The 17913-nt window shown below is 54.8% G+C and overlaps 1 protein-coding gene across 7 annotated transcripts; it reads right to left on the bottom strand.

Moving 5' to 3' along the window:
* Nucleotides 1-628: 628 nt before the first annotated feature.
* On the bottom strand, nt 629-16770 carry CAMKK2 (calcium/calmodulin dependent protein kinase kinase 2). Of its 7 annotated transcripts, none has more exons than XM_075167731.1 (18): nt 16638-16764; nt 12114-12240; nt 11221-11707; nt 10405-10452; nt 9939-9992; nt 9722-9773; nt 9493-9626; nt 8820-8856; nt 7988-8009; nt 7609-7697; nt 7168-7367; nt 7024-7077; nt 6474-6547; nt 5443-5530; nt 5101-5196; nt 4425-4553; nt 2371-2471; nt 629-1985 (listed from the first exon to the last, which is right to left on the bottom strand). In XM_075167731.1, exons 3-18 carry the CDS (start codon nt 11656-11658, stop codon nt 1910-1912), a joined length of 1692 nt encoding a protein of 563 aa, XP_075023832.1. In that variant the 5' UTR covers nt 11659-11707; nt 12114-12240; nt 16638-16764; the 3' UTR covers nt 629-1909. The 7 variants fall into 7 exon arrangements, 4 of the variants coding, with proteins under 4 accessions (XP_075023832.1, XP_075023833.1, XP_075023836.1 ...); XM_075167732.1 differs by having other exon boundaries at nt 629-1982; XR_012676459.1 differs by having other exon boundaries at nt 697-1982; nt 4425-4572.
* Between the last annotated feature and the right edge of the window lie 1143 nt (nt 16771-17913).

The following is a 17913-nucleotide window of genomic DNA, read 5'->3' as shown; positions in this document are numbered from 1 at the left end:
TCCAAGGATGTAAGGGACAGTTTGTGTAGGCACCTGCACACTTGCTAACGCTACGCCAGCTTTAACAAAGACCCATCCTAACCAGGAATTACCGGGCCAGGTCCAACTGTAGCAGGGCCAAGGACCTCAGCGGTCTGCTGTTTGCAATGCCCAAGATCAAGGAAGACAAGGGGACCGTCACTTCCTAAAGGCAGGGCACCTGCGGCCAGGGTTAGCAGGCAGAGATCTTACCATTAACCAAAATTCTTGGGTCTCTCCTAGTGCCTTCTTCCTCAGGGCAAAGAATTACGCCTTAGCAGTCCCTTACATGCGTAGGACATTCGAATCCTCCCCCTCTTTCAGGTATGCCATCATTTTAAATGCCTCATTCAAGGTCACACAACCACATCAGACTGAGAAGAGAAGTCGTCAGACCTCTTCCCCCCACAGTCCCACACTCCATCCACAAAACAACTCCACTTACCGTGACCCCTCGCCCCAAGCAAACCCTGACTTTTCTCCAGCTCACCCACACTCTGCCGTTCTCCAGCTTCGTCCGAGCACAGAGAACTTGGGAAAGTAAGTCTGGACATCAGAATCTCTCCCACCACACAATAGATTTTTTTTTTTTTTTTTTTTTTTACAAGCACCACAAAATAATCAGAGTAACCTGACTGGAGGTGAAAGAGCTCTTCATAAGAAACAATCCATGAATTAGGTATACACTTAATTTACTAACAAGCCTCTGATCCACAGGCATTCACAAATTACTGGTAACGAACTTGCAAAAAATACATAGCATTGGCCCCAAAATCCAGATTAAGAGTTTGGAAAACAGAAGTTTCTTTGAAAATTACTAGCTAATCTAAGTATTTCATTAAGATCTTAAATTCTAAGCAAGCCCTAAGTCTATACTTAAAAAATAGCATAAGTTGTATTATTTTTAATTGTAGTAAACCATGTAATGTACATGGAAGTGAAGGATTTTACCCTGAATTTTATATTTAATAATATATCTACCTAGATCAAGTAAAAGATTTAGAAACAAACTGTTGTTAGTGCTTCCTCTGCTGTTCAAAACAAACATTCAGCTAAACACCACCTTCTCATATGTCTGCAGCAAAAATAGTTCAGACTGAACTTAAGCCCTTAAATACCTTTTCCTTTCATACACTGAATACTCAACTTACCAAGTCCTAGTCACACCAAGACCTTAGGAAAGGCGTTAATTGCCTTAGGAGGTAATTAACCTCACTTTCTGAACGTTCTGAAGATGCTGTTTAGTACAACTTGGCTCACAAAGGTATGCATTCTTTTAAAAGCTGAAAAGGTGGGTTTTTGCTTTGTTCCCATGCAGTTAAAAAGGTGTCAATTAAAAACAAACCAGAACGACGAGAAATAGATGCAACAACATTTCCGGTAGGTCGGACCTAGTGCACACACGTAGTTTTACTGTTGTGTATGCCCCTTGGCAAAAGCTTCACCCTTCTGCGTGTGCCCGCCGACTACACGATGGGCATACGACACCCCTGGGATGCTGGCATTAGTCCCCGGAAATTATTTGGCATTAAAACCAGGTAAAAGTAGTTCCAAATGCGTTTTTGTTTGACTGCTTTTTTTTTTTTTTTTTTTTTTTTTTTTGCAAAGCACTGTTGCTGCTCAACACGATAGCTCACCTCTCTGCTATCAGCCAGCACCTTTCCCACAAGAAGTCAGCAGTCCAAGCGATCGGAGATGTTCAATGTTTATGACGAGTAGTCAGATGTCTTATAACATGCTGCTATGTAAGCTCTACGTCCAGCATTACACTGAAATAGCGCCATGTCATGCTGTGTTTGGTGTAGGCTCTGTTAATGTTGCTCATCCGCAGCTGCACACTTTAATAACGTGCCCCGGACCAACTTGCTCAACAGAACCGTAAAATTGATGTTCACGAAAGAAGTTCCTCCTCTCCCACGTTGGGCAAGTCATTGCATTTCAGGTTATCTTCACTGCCTTGTTTCCTGCTTTAAAAGGAAATAAACCAGTTGCTGAGCAACTTAGAAAAAGGCAAACCAGACAATGGAACACTAGCATCTGCCCCTTCCCTGCCACGGGACATTTGGGACCCTGAGCATGTGTTGTCTCCCCCCAGCTCCCCTGTAGCAGGCTGGAAGTGCCATAAAAAGATGCTTTTCAGCCCATCGGAGGGGCAGGATATGCCATGTCACAAAAATCATCCCACAAAGCGGTTACGGGTCAGACAGAGGGTGTGTGAACCCGGGGTGGCCCCACACGAAAGATTCAAAGCCCAACCCCTTGAATTCTCCTCCTGTGCTTTGCAGTGATTTCCAGAGCCTGAAGGCAAGCTGCAAACATCTTTTCGGGCCGAGGCGAGGCGGTGACACTTACGGCAGCAGGTTCCCGGGGGCAGACAACGACCGCTCCTCCCTCCTGCTCCCCTCGAACGGGTTGCCAAAGGATCGCTTCCGGATCATCGTTTTAACCAAGATCTGCAAAACCACATTGGAGTTCATCAGGGACGATTTCCTTTCATTCAAGAGCAACAGGGACATCCAACACTCAATGCCCAAGTAATTAAGAAAATGAGTGGAAACAAGTCAAACTTCTCTTTTTAAAAAAAACAAAACAGAAGCAAGCATGTTTACAAGTCTCCAGCTGCTTAATACAGGGGCTGCATCCTCGTCTGAAACCCACGGTGCAACAACTGAACGCGCAGATGAGAGCCACACTAGGTGTGAGAGGCTGGAAAGGAGAGCAAAGTCAAGTCTGGGAAGATTTTCTCCCCCCAGAAGTAGGTTTTACCGATTACTCCAGTACCTGCAAATTCCCAGTTCCCCGCGATTACCTGGCAGAAGAATTCGTTGGAAAGGGAGAGGGGAAGGAAGGAACCTACACAATTTTGCCTTAACATTTACCAAAGCCAAGCTGAAAAATTGGCCGTTTGTCTAGCTTTGGCTGCAAAACACAAAAGTTACCCAGCGTCAGCTGCAATTGGAGACTGCTGGGAACAGAGCAAGTGTCGGGGCTGTTCCCAGGCATCCCCCAACTTATTTTGCTGGTGGGAGCAGAGAACAACACGAGCAGCACCGGACCCTGCCTCGGCATGTGCATCCCGCTCTGGGAACCCCTGGCTTCATTTGATTTTGCTTCTCATCCCTCTGTGCCGTATTTATCTGCTCACCCCAGTGCACCGAGAGCCCTTACACGTCTGAAACGCACATCCAGCAGTGTCCTGCAGGGGAAGGCATTTTATGTGAGAGTCGAAGCCACATGAGTCTTGTACTCGAGCGGAAACGGCTGCAGTTGAATGCACAAAGATCAGGCACCAGAGAGTAATTTTGAAGAACAAATGCAAATGGGAAAATACAAGATCTGCCTGGAGGCGGTGCGTTATCTAAGAGGCAAGAGTCGCAGTAAAAGTTCATTTGCCCTCAGCTGTGCTAAACACACCTGGATTTTCAACAGGGCCGGGGAGCACTGAGCCATCCTCCGCTGCATCGCAGCAAGTCACCTTTGAACAGGGGAAAGGGGAAAACCCCTCGTCAATAGTGATCTCTTTAGAGCAAGATCTGCTTTTTCAGCTTGAGCAGCGCAAGCCACATTTGCATCTTAACGTATCTGCGGTTGAAGAGACTTCTGCAGGGTACCGAAGCGGGAGAGAGCTCCAGAAATGGAGCCAGATGTGGGCACAGCCACGAGATGGAAAAGGGGCTTCAAAGGGAGACCTGTACTTCAAAAAATCACAGCCTGGGTGTCTACAGGCAGATAACGCCACGCCAGGGAACTGCAAATGGTCGCTTGCTGTTTCTCCCAGCATAAGGGCTAGTGGGCACCCAAAGAAATCATTAGGTTCAAAAGCCAAAAGGATTTCACTTTCCACACAGGGCAGGGTTACACTGTGCTTCTCACCACCACAGTGGGTTGCAGAGAATAAAAATATGAGCTTGAAAAGAGATGAGATGAATTCACCAAGAATAGCTGCAGGCGGGGGCTGGCGCACGCTGTGGCCCAGATAAAATCTTCATCCTGGGAAGCTCCCGCAGCCCCTACGGCCCGACGGGCAGAGCCGGACAGGAGCTCCTCGTGCCTGGCCAAAACACCCACTCCCGGCCGCGGGCAGGTCCTGGCCCGGATGCTCTTTTGCCCTGAGCAAACACAGTGATATTTAGGCAGCCAGCTCAAGCGTGGAGACCGGCAACCCGCGGACGGGTCCCTTTGGGACCACTCTAAAATATTCCCCCGTGCCGCGGGGTACGGCCACCTCCATCGAGATGCTGAGACCCTGTCTTGCAGCGCTTGTTTCTGAGAGAGGGCAGATCTTTGCTCTAATCCTGCCCAACGCTTTTGCCCTTCAGCAGCAACCTCCAGCTGCTTGGGACCGCCCCGGGAGGCAGCGTGGACCCCGGTGTGTGTCCGCAGACCGTCACCTCCTTCGTACTCACCACGGTGGCCAGGCTGGGGATGTGCTTGACCGAATTCTCCACCTCCTCCTCCGTCACCTCGACGAGGGTGCAGTTCTCATCCTCCGTGGGCAGCAGCTCCGCTCCGTTCTTGGTGACCCAAGGGTGCAACTTCAATTAATAACACAGCCTGTCAGGAACGATTTCCTCTTTTTCGTAACTCAAACAACACAAGCCTGGCAAACGCATCTCCTTGCCCAAGCTACGGCCCCTACGTGCTCCTGAAATACCAGGGAGCAGGGGAGAGACGTGCCATTAAGCCAGTTCCCCCCAGCGCCGCCGGGAATGGCTCAGCCCGGAGCAGAAAATGCCGCAGTGGGGCTCATCCAGAGCCAGCGCTGGCTCCATCTGTGCAAGCGAGCAATAACCTTGGTCACCTACAGCACTGGGCATCTCAGTGGGTTTTAGGGAAGAAGACCTATTTTCACTCTCATCTTATGGATGAGACAGCACCGAGAGGCAGGAGTGATTTATTCCAGACCATACGTATGAGCAGTAGTGATGGGGAGACCCACCGAGCCCTAGTCTTGGACCTGAATTAATCCACGACAGAAGGCAGAAACCCCTCTTTCTCCTTGCCCACGCACCTGGCGTCTTGGGCGGCTGCAGGAGGAGCACAAAACGGTTCAGCAATTCCCCCGCAATCCTTTCCCCCTACCTTAGTCTCCATTTTCTCAGCTTCTCGCCCCTTCCAGGCTCCCGCAGGGGCGAAGGACCAGAAATCTCCTGCGAAAGGCTGTTGCACAGTACTTTCCTGGTAGCAGAGGAAATACTGTACTCAGGGGATTTCCTTTTGCCTGTGACTTCTGTAGGCACCAGAGGTCCCAAAGCTGAGCAGGTCCCGGAGCAGGGGAAGGAGCTGGGACTTACCTGCCCAGGGGCCCTGGGCACAGGGGGAGGACCTAGCCTGGCGCGATCAAACTGACTCCCAAAAAAAGCCGAGCAAGGAGAACCCAACAGAAGTGAAGCCACAGCCAACACCAGGGGGCTGGGTCAGTACCTTGATTTCTGGGACCGAAATCCTAGATTCGGGATTTTTATCCAGCATCCGTGTAATCAAATCCTTCAAGAAGTCTGTAACTTCTGGTCTGGGGAAAGGAGAGGGGAGAGTTGAGATGGGGAAGGGGATGGATGCTGCCACCCTTCTTCACCCCGGTGCCAGCCGTCGTGGCCCTTCCCGGGCAGACTGGGGCTGCACCCCAGCCCTGGCAGGGATGCAGCTCCAGGTACTCGTGCACGCAGGTACCACGCCGGCCTTCCTCCCCAAACCCCCCACAGAAGCAAAATATCCCCTTTTTGGGCAATCCGAAGGGTGATCCTGTGCGTACGGGGCTGGGAGAGCCCGACACCAACCCCACCCAGGCTAAAACCCAACAGGCAGCAACTGCAGAGGTTGATCTGTTCCCTCAAACACCTCTGCAACTTAGAATCACAGAAGAGGTTGGGTTGGAAGGCACCTTTAAAGCTCATCCAGTCCAACCCCCCTGCCATGGGCAGGGACATCTTCAACCAGACCAGGTTGCTCAGAGCCCCGTCCAACCTGACCTGGAATGTTCCCAGGGATGGGGCATCGACCACCTCTCTGGGCAACCTGTGCCAGGGTGTCACCACCCTCACTGTAAAAAATTTCTTCCCTATCTCTAGTCTGAATCTACCCTCTTGTAGTTTAAAACCATTCCCCCTTGTCCTGTTGCAACAGGCCCTGCTAACAATTTTGCCGCCATCTTATAAGCCCCCGTTAAGTACTGGTAGGCCACAATAAGGTCTCTCCTCTTCTCCAGGCTCTTCAATCGCTCCTTCTTCGACAACTGCAAACCAAGGGATGTTGCCTTCTCGTTTAATGCAAAGGAAGTTTTCCAGGGCCGAGGGCCAACAGAAGGGCTCAGAACCTGAGCTTTGCAAAACCGCAGCGGAGCAGGGCCAGCCCCACCCAGGCAGCCCCTGAGAAACGGCTCCAACGAGCTTTAAAATAAGGACTGAGGGTTTGGTGGGGGTTTTTTGGGTGTTTGGTTTTTTTTTTTGAGTACTTACTGGTCTGGGAACTCCAACATTTGAGTCTTGATTTTATTGTGTAAACTCAGGATCCTTTCATCCATGAAAGGGCACTACCGCAAAGAAAAAGAGCAATGAGAAAAGCAACAACCTCTGGTAAGAAGCGGGCAAGCCGCTCGAGCATCGGGATCTCGTAGGGTTTGAAGGAGAGCAAGGAGCCAGTAATAGGGAAATACTGGAAGATTTCCTATTATATCAATGTCTTCTCTTAAACACAATGAAAATAACATTTGACTAAAAATGACCAAATTACTACAACAGTTCCTTTCCTAAAAAAATCTGGCCGGGCACAGAATTTTTTCCCCGGGGAAAAAAAAAAAAAAGAGAAGCACGGCCCTTTTGGCTGCACCCACCCCGCGGACAGGCAGAGGTTTCCCATTTCCACCCACACATCCCCGTCTCTCCTCGGCAATACCCGACTGCTCGAGCAGGGGTGCAGGGTGCAAACCCCACCGCGTACTTGGCATACGGGAGGCACACGCCAAACCCCCCCGGACCACCAACAGCGCCGAAAAATCAACCTCATTACCTGCCCAAACACGAAGCAGTACAGTGTGATCCCCATGGCCCAGACATCCAAAGCCTGCAGAGCGAAGAAAGCATAGTTAGATCTGCGCCAGACAGCGTGTGCAAGGAAGATTAGTCCAAAAACCCTCAAATCGCTATTAAATACCTTTCCGGAGAAGATTTTCCTGGTTTCCGAGAGCGTCTCTGGGGCCATGAAGGCGGGGGTGCCCACTGTGTTGGTTAAGAGGGCATCAGCTCCCTTGAACTCGTTGCTCACTCCAAAGTCGGCGATTTTGACATGCCCATCTTCCCCCACGAGGAGGTTGGAAGGTTTAATATCCCGGTGGATTATCTTTTGATAGTGCACTGCAGCCGAAGGAAAAACAAGCGATTCAGCAGCAGCACCGGACTGCAGCAAAGGAGCCACGAAGCCCCCGCATGGCTGTAAGCCCTTCTGCTAACACCACGACCAGCCCCAGCTTCAAAAACCCCTGGTGCAGTAGCATGAGCCACCAGAAACGGCACCGTACACCAGCAGAAAGTCCAGCCCCTGGTGTTTAGGAAAAAAAAAAAAAAAAAATCCCATCCTTTTTGCACAGACACTCACAGTATTCGATGCCCTTGATCAGATCCTGGAAGTAGAACCGAGCCTGGTCCTCACTGAGAGGTTTCAGGGTTGGGATTTCCATCACGGGGCTGCAAAGGCAACAGAGAACGGAGCTCGTTCCCCATCCAGATGCCCCGAAACGTCCCGGAGGCTTTGCTGCCGGCTGGTGACAGCACGCGGCCCCAAACACAGGCACATAGTGGGTGTACACAGCTGTAACTGGGTTGGGGAGATGCTACCCAAACCCCAAGGGGACCCACCACGAACCTCCCCATCGCCTCTGCGTCCTGCGCCCGCCTCAGTTGGCCGAACTGTGCCACCCGCAAACCCGTCTCACGTTCATGCTTTAGCAGGTTCAAATCTGGAATTCAATACTCACCCTTGCTTCACCAGTTCAAACACTGAAACACAAAAGAGAAGGTGATTACGGATCACTTACAGGTTAGAGCTCCTGCGAGCAGAGTCTCAGCACAAAAGCAATTATTTTCATGACAAAAATTCTAAAAATAGTATTTTTTTTAAAAAGGAGATGCCATCTTATGCAAGGCACGTGGCATTCTGGTTGCTTCCATTTTAAATTAAGGGGATGCTGCCAACTACTTTCTCAGTGCTGCAGCTTCAGCGTCATGAAGCACCCTCCACTCGGCACACTAAACCCCTCACTTTGCCTGCAAAAACCAAGGCCGAGCCCACGCCCCGAGCAAACCTCTGCGCTTGGCCATGAAGGCATCGCACGCTCCTCTGCTAGCACAGGCTGAACATAAATGATGAAAAAGAAATGCCTCCTCCAAAAGCGTGTGGGTTTACATCAAGCAAACCAGTGCAGTCAGCAAGACAGGTTGGGAAGTGGCTCATTTTACCGTGGATAATTAACACGGTGCCTTGTTCTCGAAGCCAAAGAAACAAAGCTACGTTCTAGCAGCCCAGCTTTAGAGCTGAGAACATAAATGCGGGTACCTCTCATGGAAAAGCATGCCCTGACGTCGAATTAAAGCCTATAAAGTGCTATAAAACACTCCTGTCTCCTTTGTGAACCCAGACTGGATCCCGTTTACTCCGACCGTTAGAGGGGATTTGCTCCTCCAGCACATTCAGGCCATACCCGCTCCGAAGGAGAGACCCAACCCCACACGCAGCCGCCCCGAAACGCGGAGGGAGCCCAAATCCCCCCGACACCCCGCGAGCGCCGCAGGGCGGAGGGCAGTTGTTACCCATGTACAGGTGGTCCTCGCTGGGGTCATCCAGGACCTGCCGAAAGAAGCGGAAAGGAAATTAAACAGCACCAAAAATCCTTGCAAATTAAACACTGCGATTTTTTTCTTCAGCGGCCATCTCAGTTCTGCACCATCCGCACCGTTAGCACGGGCTGCTAATCTGCGAGCTTCTACCCACAAGGGGTGGGGGGAAAAAAAAAAAAGAGGAGAGAGATGTACTTCAAGAAAGTAAATATTTAAAATGCACAGGAAGCATCATCTGACTCAGGAGCCAAATAAACTCCAGCCTGCACATCCTTAATTTTTGATTTTTGGACCATTTCATACAGTCAGTGGGCGGAGGGCAGGGCGGCTGCACCGCAGAACCCGCAGAAACACCAGTTCCTCCCCAAAACCCACCTGAGAGCTTATTTCCTCCAAGGAAGCAACATTTTCCTGCATTTCCCTTTCTGGGCAGGGAAGAAAAAAAATCCTCTTTTGGGAGGTAAGAATAAAAAAACCTTTTAAACCAGGGAAAACACGAGTCTCCCACAGGCAGGACCTGCCATGGCCATCCCAGCCCCCCTGCGGCCACTCTCCTCCACCCAAGCCAACGTGTAGCCCATCCCCGCAGCATCCAGGCTCCTTCACGCTCGGGGTGGGTTTCGGGAAGGGGCTGGCCGGCGCTTACCTCCACCAGCTTCACCACGTTGGGGTGGTCCAGCTTCTTTAAGATGGCGATCTCCTGGTAGACCTGTTCGATGGGCCCTTTGGGCTGCAGGCAGCCCTCGGAGGCGGCTTTGGCCCCGCGGGGCGGCGGGCGGCCTGCGGGAAAGGCAAAGCCGGGGTGTCCGGTTGGGAAGGAGCCCCCGAGATTCCCCAGATCATCTCCCACCCTAAAGCTTTTTTGCGCTACTTACGGGGGAAGCCCGCCTGTCTCATCAGCTTCTTTTTGGAAAGAACCTTCATTGCCTGCAAGAGGGGGAAAAAACACGGGATTTGGGGCAAATTAAAGATAAAATGGAGCCAGTGGGATGGGGCCGGCACGGAGTCGGGCAGGGAGTCAGCGGAGGGGGATCCATCCCCGTCCCCCATCCCACCCGCCCGCTGCGGGCTCCGGGGATGTGCGGTACTCACATAGTAGGTGTTATCGTCCTCGTTGTAGGCCAGCTTCACCACCCCGTAGGAGCCCTAGAGAGGGGCACAGCCATGGGACCAGTTAGGGACAGTCCAAAAAAACCCCACAGCACCAAAGCGGGCTCTGGGCTCCTCCGCAAACCCAGCCCCACCGGGATCACGGAGCTGGCGGGCGATGCCGGGGGTAGTGGGACGCGCGGGCTGGCATCGCACCGCTGGCAAAGAAAAGCTTCAAATGCCTCGTTTCGTGGGAGGGAGGGGGAATGGGGAAAATTAATAATCATTTTAAAAAACAGGCAATTCAATCGGCACCACCCAGAAGAGACCAGCATCGCAGCGAGGAGCCGGCCGAGTTGCCGTGGCGAGCGGCTGAAATTGCCATCTCACCGGCTCGCCAGCAAAAGCGAGCCCAGTGCCCTCCTGCCCCAAATCCCCCCGTCTCACCCCAAACCCAGCCAATATTCACCTTCCCGATCTCATCCTTCAGCTTGTACTGGTTGAGCTGCACACAGTCCTGCGGGGAGAGAGAGGGGGTCCGACACGAGCCGCAAAACCGCTCGCATTTGCTCTCCTCCTTTTAAATCTCCAGCAAAACTTTCTCTGTAAACTCACACCCGGTTCTGCTCTGCCCGGGCACCCACTCGGGGCTGGGCAGCTTTGATTCATGAGCCATAAACGCCAGCCGCCCAGCCACGCGTCCGTGTGTTTATAGATGGCTAATTGCAAATGTTAACGGCCGGGCAGGTGATATTGTCCACTCACGTGGAACGAGAGCGCACGACGGGCGGGCGGCGGTGGGGATCAGTAGCTGGGAGAGCCCCGGGGGGTTTAACACTGGTGACCCGGCGGTGAGTATTTTTATTTCTTACGGGCAAAGCAGCCGCTTGCTGCCTGTTTTCTGTCAGCGCTGGCAGGCTGGGGGCAGGCAGGGCCGTTTTCTCTTTAGATCTCAGTGGATCTCTCTTTTTTTTTTTTTTATTTTTAAGGGAGAGAAAAAGAAAATCGCAGCACACGCCGGCCGCTCCCCCAAAACGCAACCATGAGAGCTGGCGGCATCTACAAAAGGTAGGAAACGCGGCGAGCCGCTGGGTCCCACCTCCTCGAGGGCTGTCCCCACGGCCCGGGATGGACCAGAACGTCCCACCGCCTCCCGCTCCGCATCTGCGGACGTGCCGCGGGGTTTCATCCCGAGGAACCAAGCGAGCAGCAATGCCACGAGGCGGGGGGGAACCAGGAGGAGAGGGGCAGCAGAACCGCGGGAGCAGCGCTTGTCCCCCCTCACCTGCAGTCCCGTGATGGAGACGCGGTTCGACTCCACCGTTGGCCGCCGCGGCAGCCGCGGGGAGGAGTGCGGGGACGTCACCGGAGAGTAAGGGAGGGACGGGTAGATGAAGCGTTCGTTGGCACCGTCGCCGCTCCCGGGCGAGCGGGCAGGCTGCGACCGCTCCTGCAGGGAGAGCTTTCGGCCGGAGAGGTGCAGCTTCGCCCTCGGCTCCCGGCCGTCCCCAAAACCCTCGCCACCGGGTGCGTTCATCTCCTCCTCCTCGCTCGCGCTCCCCGTCGCGTCGTACTCGGTCACCACGATGAGCGAGGCCATGCCGCGGTGGCGGGGGCTCAGCGGCGGGGGGTCCCACGGTGCCCCGGGTGCTCGGTGGCCGCAGCCTCCGTCACGGCAGAGGGGCCACGCGGCGGGCGAGCTGCCGGGGACGCATGATGGCATGGTGTGACCGACGGCCTCATCCCGGCCACGCTGCGACGGGGAGGCACGCCTGCAAACACAGGGCAGCTCAGCCGGGCTCCCCCAGAAAGCGGGATTCCCTCCCGCCGGTCGTTACTCTACGGATTAATTTATTCATCCCGTAGGGGATGGTAAAGCCAAGGGCAGGGGTGCAGGGTGGCACCGGGACCACGCACCCGCCCTGCCACGAGGCAGACTCTGGGCTGCTCCTTCCACCCCCTTTATTTAAATACCTCCAGGGAATAACAACCCCACCACCTCCGCTACAGAAATACCCAAAAGGGATGTTTTACAGGGGCAGGATCAGGCCCTGCACTATACGGGCATAAATACTGCTCGGTTCCTTGCTTTGCTGCTCGGTCCCGCGGTCAGAGCAGACAAATCTCTGCCAAACACCCCCCGAACGAAGCAGTTCATGGGCACAGGGACCTGCTTACCAAGCACGGGGTGCAGGATCAGCCCCCCCTGCTCACTGCCTCCTCCCACAGCCCATCGTTGCCAGCGATTTTTCTCCCTCGCCCCGGGTTCCCTACGGCCTTCTGTGCAAAAATCAGGTTCCTGAACCTGGGGATAAATGAGAAAACAATTCTGTTAGCAACAAAGAATTAAAAATACATATATAAAATTAAATAATAATTTAAAAAGGGGAGAAAATGGTGTAATTCACACATGCTGGGTGCCCCGCAGCAGCCGGGGTAGTTCGATGGTTGTTTGGTTGTAAACCATCACTCCTCCCTGCCGCGACGCTGGTCCTGTTTTTAATTTCTAGGTTAATGAGTTGCCGCAGAAGCAAGCGAAAAAATATATCCCAAAACAAACAGCCCAGAAGCAGGAACAAGGTTCGAGGCATTTTTCTGCCTGGTTCCCACACCTCGGCGAGGCGGCCGGTTAAAATTAGCTCCGTTCATCTCCATTGAAGTTTCTGTGATGCACCCGCAGCACAACCACTCTGAATCAGCCCAGCAGAAATTATGGGTCAAGTACAGAAATCAAGTCATCTCCCCCTTCCTCGAGGCTTTACAATGGCCTAATTGCTGTTTTCAACACCCATCTATAAACCGCAGCTTTTTTGCCCGAGTGGGATCGGCCCGGAGCTAAAGCCGATCCGGCGCCGCTGGCTGCTTCGAGGCGCAGAGAAACGCAGGGGATGCGAAAGCTATAAATAAGCCGGCGAAGAGCAACAAGGACAAACTATTTCAGAAACGCCGCGTTTCGTGGGGCTGAATCCGCTCCCGGCTGGGGCTTCGCTGGGCAAGAGAGCCGGGAGCCGCCAGCCAAGCCAAGCCGGGGCTCCGTATCTCAGGCATTGTGGCTGCAAAATTCCCCCCCCCAGTGCTGCTGGCGGCCACAGCAGCGTCTTTTAATGCACTCCCAAAATGGATTAAAATAAACAGGCGCCCCCCCCCCCATTCATCCCGACCCGCAGGGATGCATCTCGAGGCCGGTTGCCATTTGCCTGGCTTGCTTTGGGCACCCCGCCAGCGGGCACATATAAATAGCCGTCTCCCGAAGCCGGAGCCGATTCCGAACGCCGTGCCCTCTAGCCTCCCCGTGCGCCGCGGCCGCACTAAAAAAGGCAGTTCATCGGGGCGGCCCCGGGATGAAGCCACGCCAGGAGCACTGCCAGCCGCAGCACCGGTCCCCGGCGGTGGCTCGGCATGGCCCAGCATCCCATCCTGCCCCCAGAGCATCGCCCGCATCGGAATTTCCAAGGGTTCATGCTAAACTTTGCCAGGCTAGAGCAAAATTGAGTTATGAAGTCTCTGCCACACTTGAGAGCGTGCCCTGGCTGGCGGGAGTTAATTGGCTTGACCAGGATAAACATATCAAGGCTGATTAATTCAAGCAGGCTTCCCCGGGCTCTGTAAACAGGCTAAAAGTCATCCACGCACCATCGTAACATCGGCTAGGGTGGAAAATCGGAGGGTTTTTTCCCTTTGCCTGTGTGCAAAGGGGCCGAGCACGGGATTTGGCAAAAATTGCCCTGTGAGACGATACCTTCCCCGAGAGAAACCCAAAAGTGGGATCCCACTGCTGAACACAGCCCCGCGGGACGTGGGACAACTGCTAATGATAACGCAGCCAGTTCTCCTTGATAAGCATGCGGGGAGGCTGAGGAGGAGGAGAACAGCCGTATTCCCAGCCAGAGGGAAAACTAAAATAGCTGAAATGGGGGGAATAAACCCAAAGAGGGGAAATACAGCCCGCAGGCTCTGGCTTCACCAACCCGCCCAGGTCCTTGCCCAGGGAAAAGCGGCAGATTCTGGTATGAACTCCAGCAGATCCTTATGTAAAAGCAAGCAGCACATGCCCACAAAATCCTCAGGAAATATAACAGCCTGGCGTATAGGAACGATTTATCGGCACGGCTTTTGGCTGCAATCCATATATAACCCATAGCGGCTGCGGCAGGATTATCGAAGCAATCAGTCTCGCATCTAATTCAGCAAGGAGAGGGATATTAAAATGAAAAGAGGTCTGTGAAACCCTGGCAGCGGCTCTCCCTCTCGCTCAGCGTCCACGTGGCTTTAGCAGAAACGAATGGGAGTGAAATCGGCCCCCGCGAGGGTGAAGTGATTTTTACAGCCCCCGCCTGCCGCCCCAGCTCTGCTGCGAGCGTGTGGTCCCTGCCTGGTCCCTGCTGGGACGCGGCCAGCTCCGGATGGGAACATGCCAACCGATTTTGGGGGGCGCAGAGATGACACCTTGCAGCCAGCACGAGCTGCACAGATTTACATTGGAGGGTATGGACGCATCGGCCTGTCCTTCCCTCCCTGGAGCTGCTTCTCTACCCAGGCACAGGGTGGGCGATGGGACCGTGCCCCCGGCTCCCGCCGGCTGCCACGCGCTCGCCTTCCCCCGCGCACTTCCCTCCGGCAAGGCCAGACGCGGTGTCAGGGTCGGACCCTCCCAAGGGACTAAGACTTGGTGGCAGCTCCGGGAGCAACACCTCCATCCAACCTTCCGTGGGGATCCGCTCACGCACTGGAAAAAAAGCTGTTCATAACAAAATTGAACACAAACCACCTCAACCAAGGCTGATTTTACTCGCAGAGGATCCTCCCCCTGCTACCGCTGAAGATCTGCGGTTAAAAGTTAACCGGGGCCAGTGCGCGGGGCAGTTATGGGCTCTCGCTGGGCAGAGTCCAGTGGCTATTTTGCTTTCCCCGGTCACTGTCAGCGGTGGAAGCGGCAGTGCCAAGAGCGGTGTCATCTGCAGCAACGGGGGCATCGATCACAGTTTCCCTTCCTACGGGCGAGCGCAGACCTTGCCAGAAATATATTAGTCACAGTAGTATACAAAGACCATATGCATCCCCGCCTGACTTTTAATGGAAAAAAATCTCTCAGAACCTTTCTAGAAGTCAGAGGACACCCAAAATAACGAGATAGTGGAAACCGGCACCCAGCCCCCATCTACGTCAGGTCCCTGTGCCCAAGCGGTGAAGCTTTTCGTCGCCCCTGGGGCGAGCAGAAGAGCCGCCTGCGCTGCCTGGCCCATCCAACCCAGGGTGGAAAGAATTGGGGGAAAAATACAAAGCCGGGCTGGTAGCATTGTAACGGCATGAAACCCAGTGGCAGGTTTCAGTAGGAATCCAAAAACATTTTTAACAAGATTTTTTTTATAATCTTGATGATATCACCTAATACTGCTTAAGCGATATATAATGAGCATCTCAAAACAAGAGTGTAAGCTCCGGACCTGCTGTTGAACATGGGCCGGGATGAGCTCAGGGCACCATCATTGCCTCGTCCAGCGCCGCCAAGCAGCTCCCGGCTCTGCTGGAAACAACAGCTCCAGCCCACGATGCCCACGAGAGAGGAAACGAGAGCAGCTCTGCACTTTGTGAACACCACTTAAAAGACATTAGGGCTGAGTTGAAAGCAAAGCCTCCTCCAAATTACCGCCCCAATCTGATAACAGCCTCCTTCCCCGGAATGGCGCTGGTCCATCAGACACCCCTCGCAGCGCTCTCAGGGATGGGCTCTCGGGTTTTTGTTGGCTGTTTTTCCCAAAACTAAGTGCTCACGGAGAGGGGCCAGGAGAGGGATGGGGCTCCTCTCCGGTCAGGGGCCATGAAGGGAGCTCCAGCTACCCAGCCACCACACATCCCCTCCCCAGCGCGGTCCCCCTGGCCCTGAGGACAACCTGGTCCTGTCCCCAGGGATGGTTTCTGCTCCTGTAGCATCACACAGCTGCGCGATCAGCCCACAGCTCCATCGCACCAGCTTCCTGCGGTCATCCCACCACTGCTTTTGGTCTTTACTGTTACCTTCATGCTCCTGATGCTCCGTACCGTGCACGTGGCCACAGGGCTGCGTCCCATCTCCTAACCACGCTCGGTCAAATGCAGCAACCGAACCTGTGGCTTGTCCTAAAGAGACCAGTCCCCTGTACACAGTCGCTCCACCAACTCCATCCCCTCCATCTTCTCCTGGCCTCTCCCTTGCCCCTTGCCCCTAAAACCCCCCTCTTTTCCGCAACCCCACGGTCTGACTCTCCCCGGTCCCCCCGCTCCGAGCCCTTGCCTCCCCGGGCAGGAGCCCCATGGGGTCTGTGGGACGCCCGGTGTCGCGGGGACGGCCACCGCCCTGTCACATCCCCCAGCCTGGGATGCTGCCAGCCCACCGGGTACCACCGGCACATGTCAGGGCCGGTGGGCGGCCGAAGGCGAGCGGGAGCGGGATGCCTGCCGGGCCCGGGCGGCCACAGCGCGGCTCCCCGAAACAGCACCGATCCCCCATCGCCAAAATACCCGCACAGGCCGGCTGCGAGCCCCGCGGGAAAGCCCCCGTTGGAAGGCGATGCCGTTTTCAGCTCGGAGGGCATCCCCGGCCCCCGCCGCCCACGCCCGCCGCCGGCGCGGGTCCCCTCCAGGCGCGGCTTTGTCTCCGCAGCCGCGGGAGCGTCCCCCGGCCGGGCCCGCCCGGCCTCCCCGCCCGCACCCGCGGCCACCGACCTGGCGGGACGCGCCGCTCCGCCGGCGGAAGGGAGCGGCCCCCGGAGCCCCCGCCGCGCTGCACCGCCCGCGGGGCCCGAGCGCGGCCGCCCGGCGCCGCCTTCGCTTTCGGTTCCGCTCCGGCGGCGGCGGCAGCGAGGGAAGGAGGGAGGGAGGGAAGGAGGGAGGGAGGGATGGAAGGAGGGGAGGGAGGCCCCGCTCCGCCCCGGGGAAGGGGAGGTTTCCCCCCGGGCAGCCGCATCCTGCCCTCCCACCCCCCTAAGCCGTTCTTTGGGGTGGGTGGGTTTTTTTGTTGGTGGTTTTTTGGTTTTTTTTTTTTGTTGTTGTTGTTAATATTTTATCTCCCCCCCTCCGGCCGCGGGCTGAGCGGCCCCGCCTCACCTCGCAGCGCAGCCGCGGGATGCAGCCGGGGTGCCCCGGCCGGTCCCGCTGCCCCGCCGAGCCCCGCTGCGGGCACCCCGCGCCCCAGAGGGACATCAACCACAGCATCCTCCCGCCGCTGCCCGGCCCGGTGCTCGGCCGGGGCTTCCTCCCCTCTACCCTTGTGCAAATCCAAATTGGATGACCTGCACCCAGCTCCCCTGGACCTTCGCTAAACAGTTGCCCAACGGTTCTGAAATCATCACCTAAAAGGGGTTTTAGAAACCAGTTGTTTGGAAATGTCAGAGCGGCCACTGCCAGGCCATCGCCACCACCGAGCACAGCTCCCGCGCAGGCTGCAGCTCTGCAGCGCCGGGACGGAGGCAACGCTGCCGCACGGGCACGGCCCTTAACTCCCCGGCTGGCACCAGCCCTTTGTAAACATCTGCCTTACTTTGCCCGTGCTAATTATTTAGTTTTTCTTATCGAGCATGTTCCCCATCAAGCACCATTCTTGCGCTGGAGCTCACCTGCAGTTCTCTGATTGACCCTACTTTTCATGAAGCCACAGCTTCAACCTTGAGCAGATGCGAAGGCCGTGGCTGGCGCAAACCCTCTCCCTCATTTTGCTTTGTGGGCACCGCTTTGACGTCGTAGAGCTCCCCGGAGTAGAGCCATGCTTCCATGCAAGCTTTATAGATAAACGCTGCTATTTTGACCAGGATCTCTAAAGCCACTCTAGAAATCAGGTTTATGCACTTACTGTAAAATAGCAGGTGCTCCAAATGTTTTATGGATTGAACTCCTCGGCGCTGATTAATGGAGGTCTGATAACGCAGCTGAGAAGCCCACGTGGGAACCTGGGTTACTTTTCACCGTTAGAAATAGAGCTGTTGTTTTAAAGTTAGGTGCCGAT

Source organism: Calonectris borealis, chromosome 18 (assembly GCF_964195595.1).
Source record: "Calonectris borealis chromosome 18, bCalBor7.hap1.2, whole genome shotgun sequence".
Lineage (NCBI taxonomy): Eukaryota > Metazoa > Chordata > Aves > Procellariiformes > Procellariidae > Calonectris > Calonectris borealis.
The sequence above is the reverse complement of the archived record's forward strand: the minus strand, read 5'-3'. Positions and strand labels throughout refer to the sequence as shown.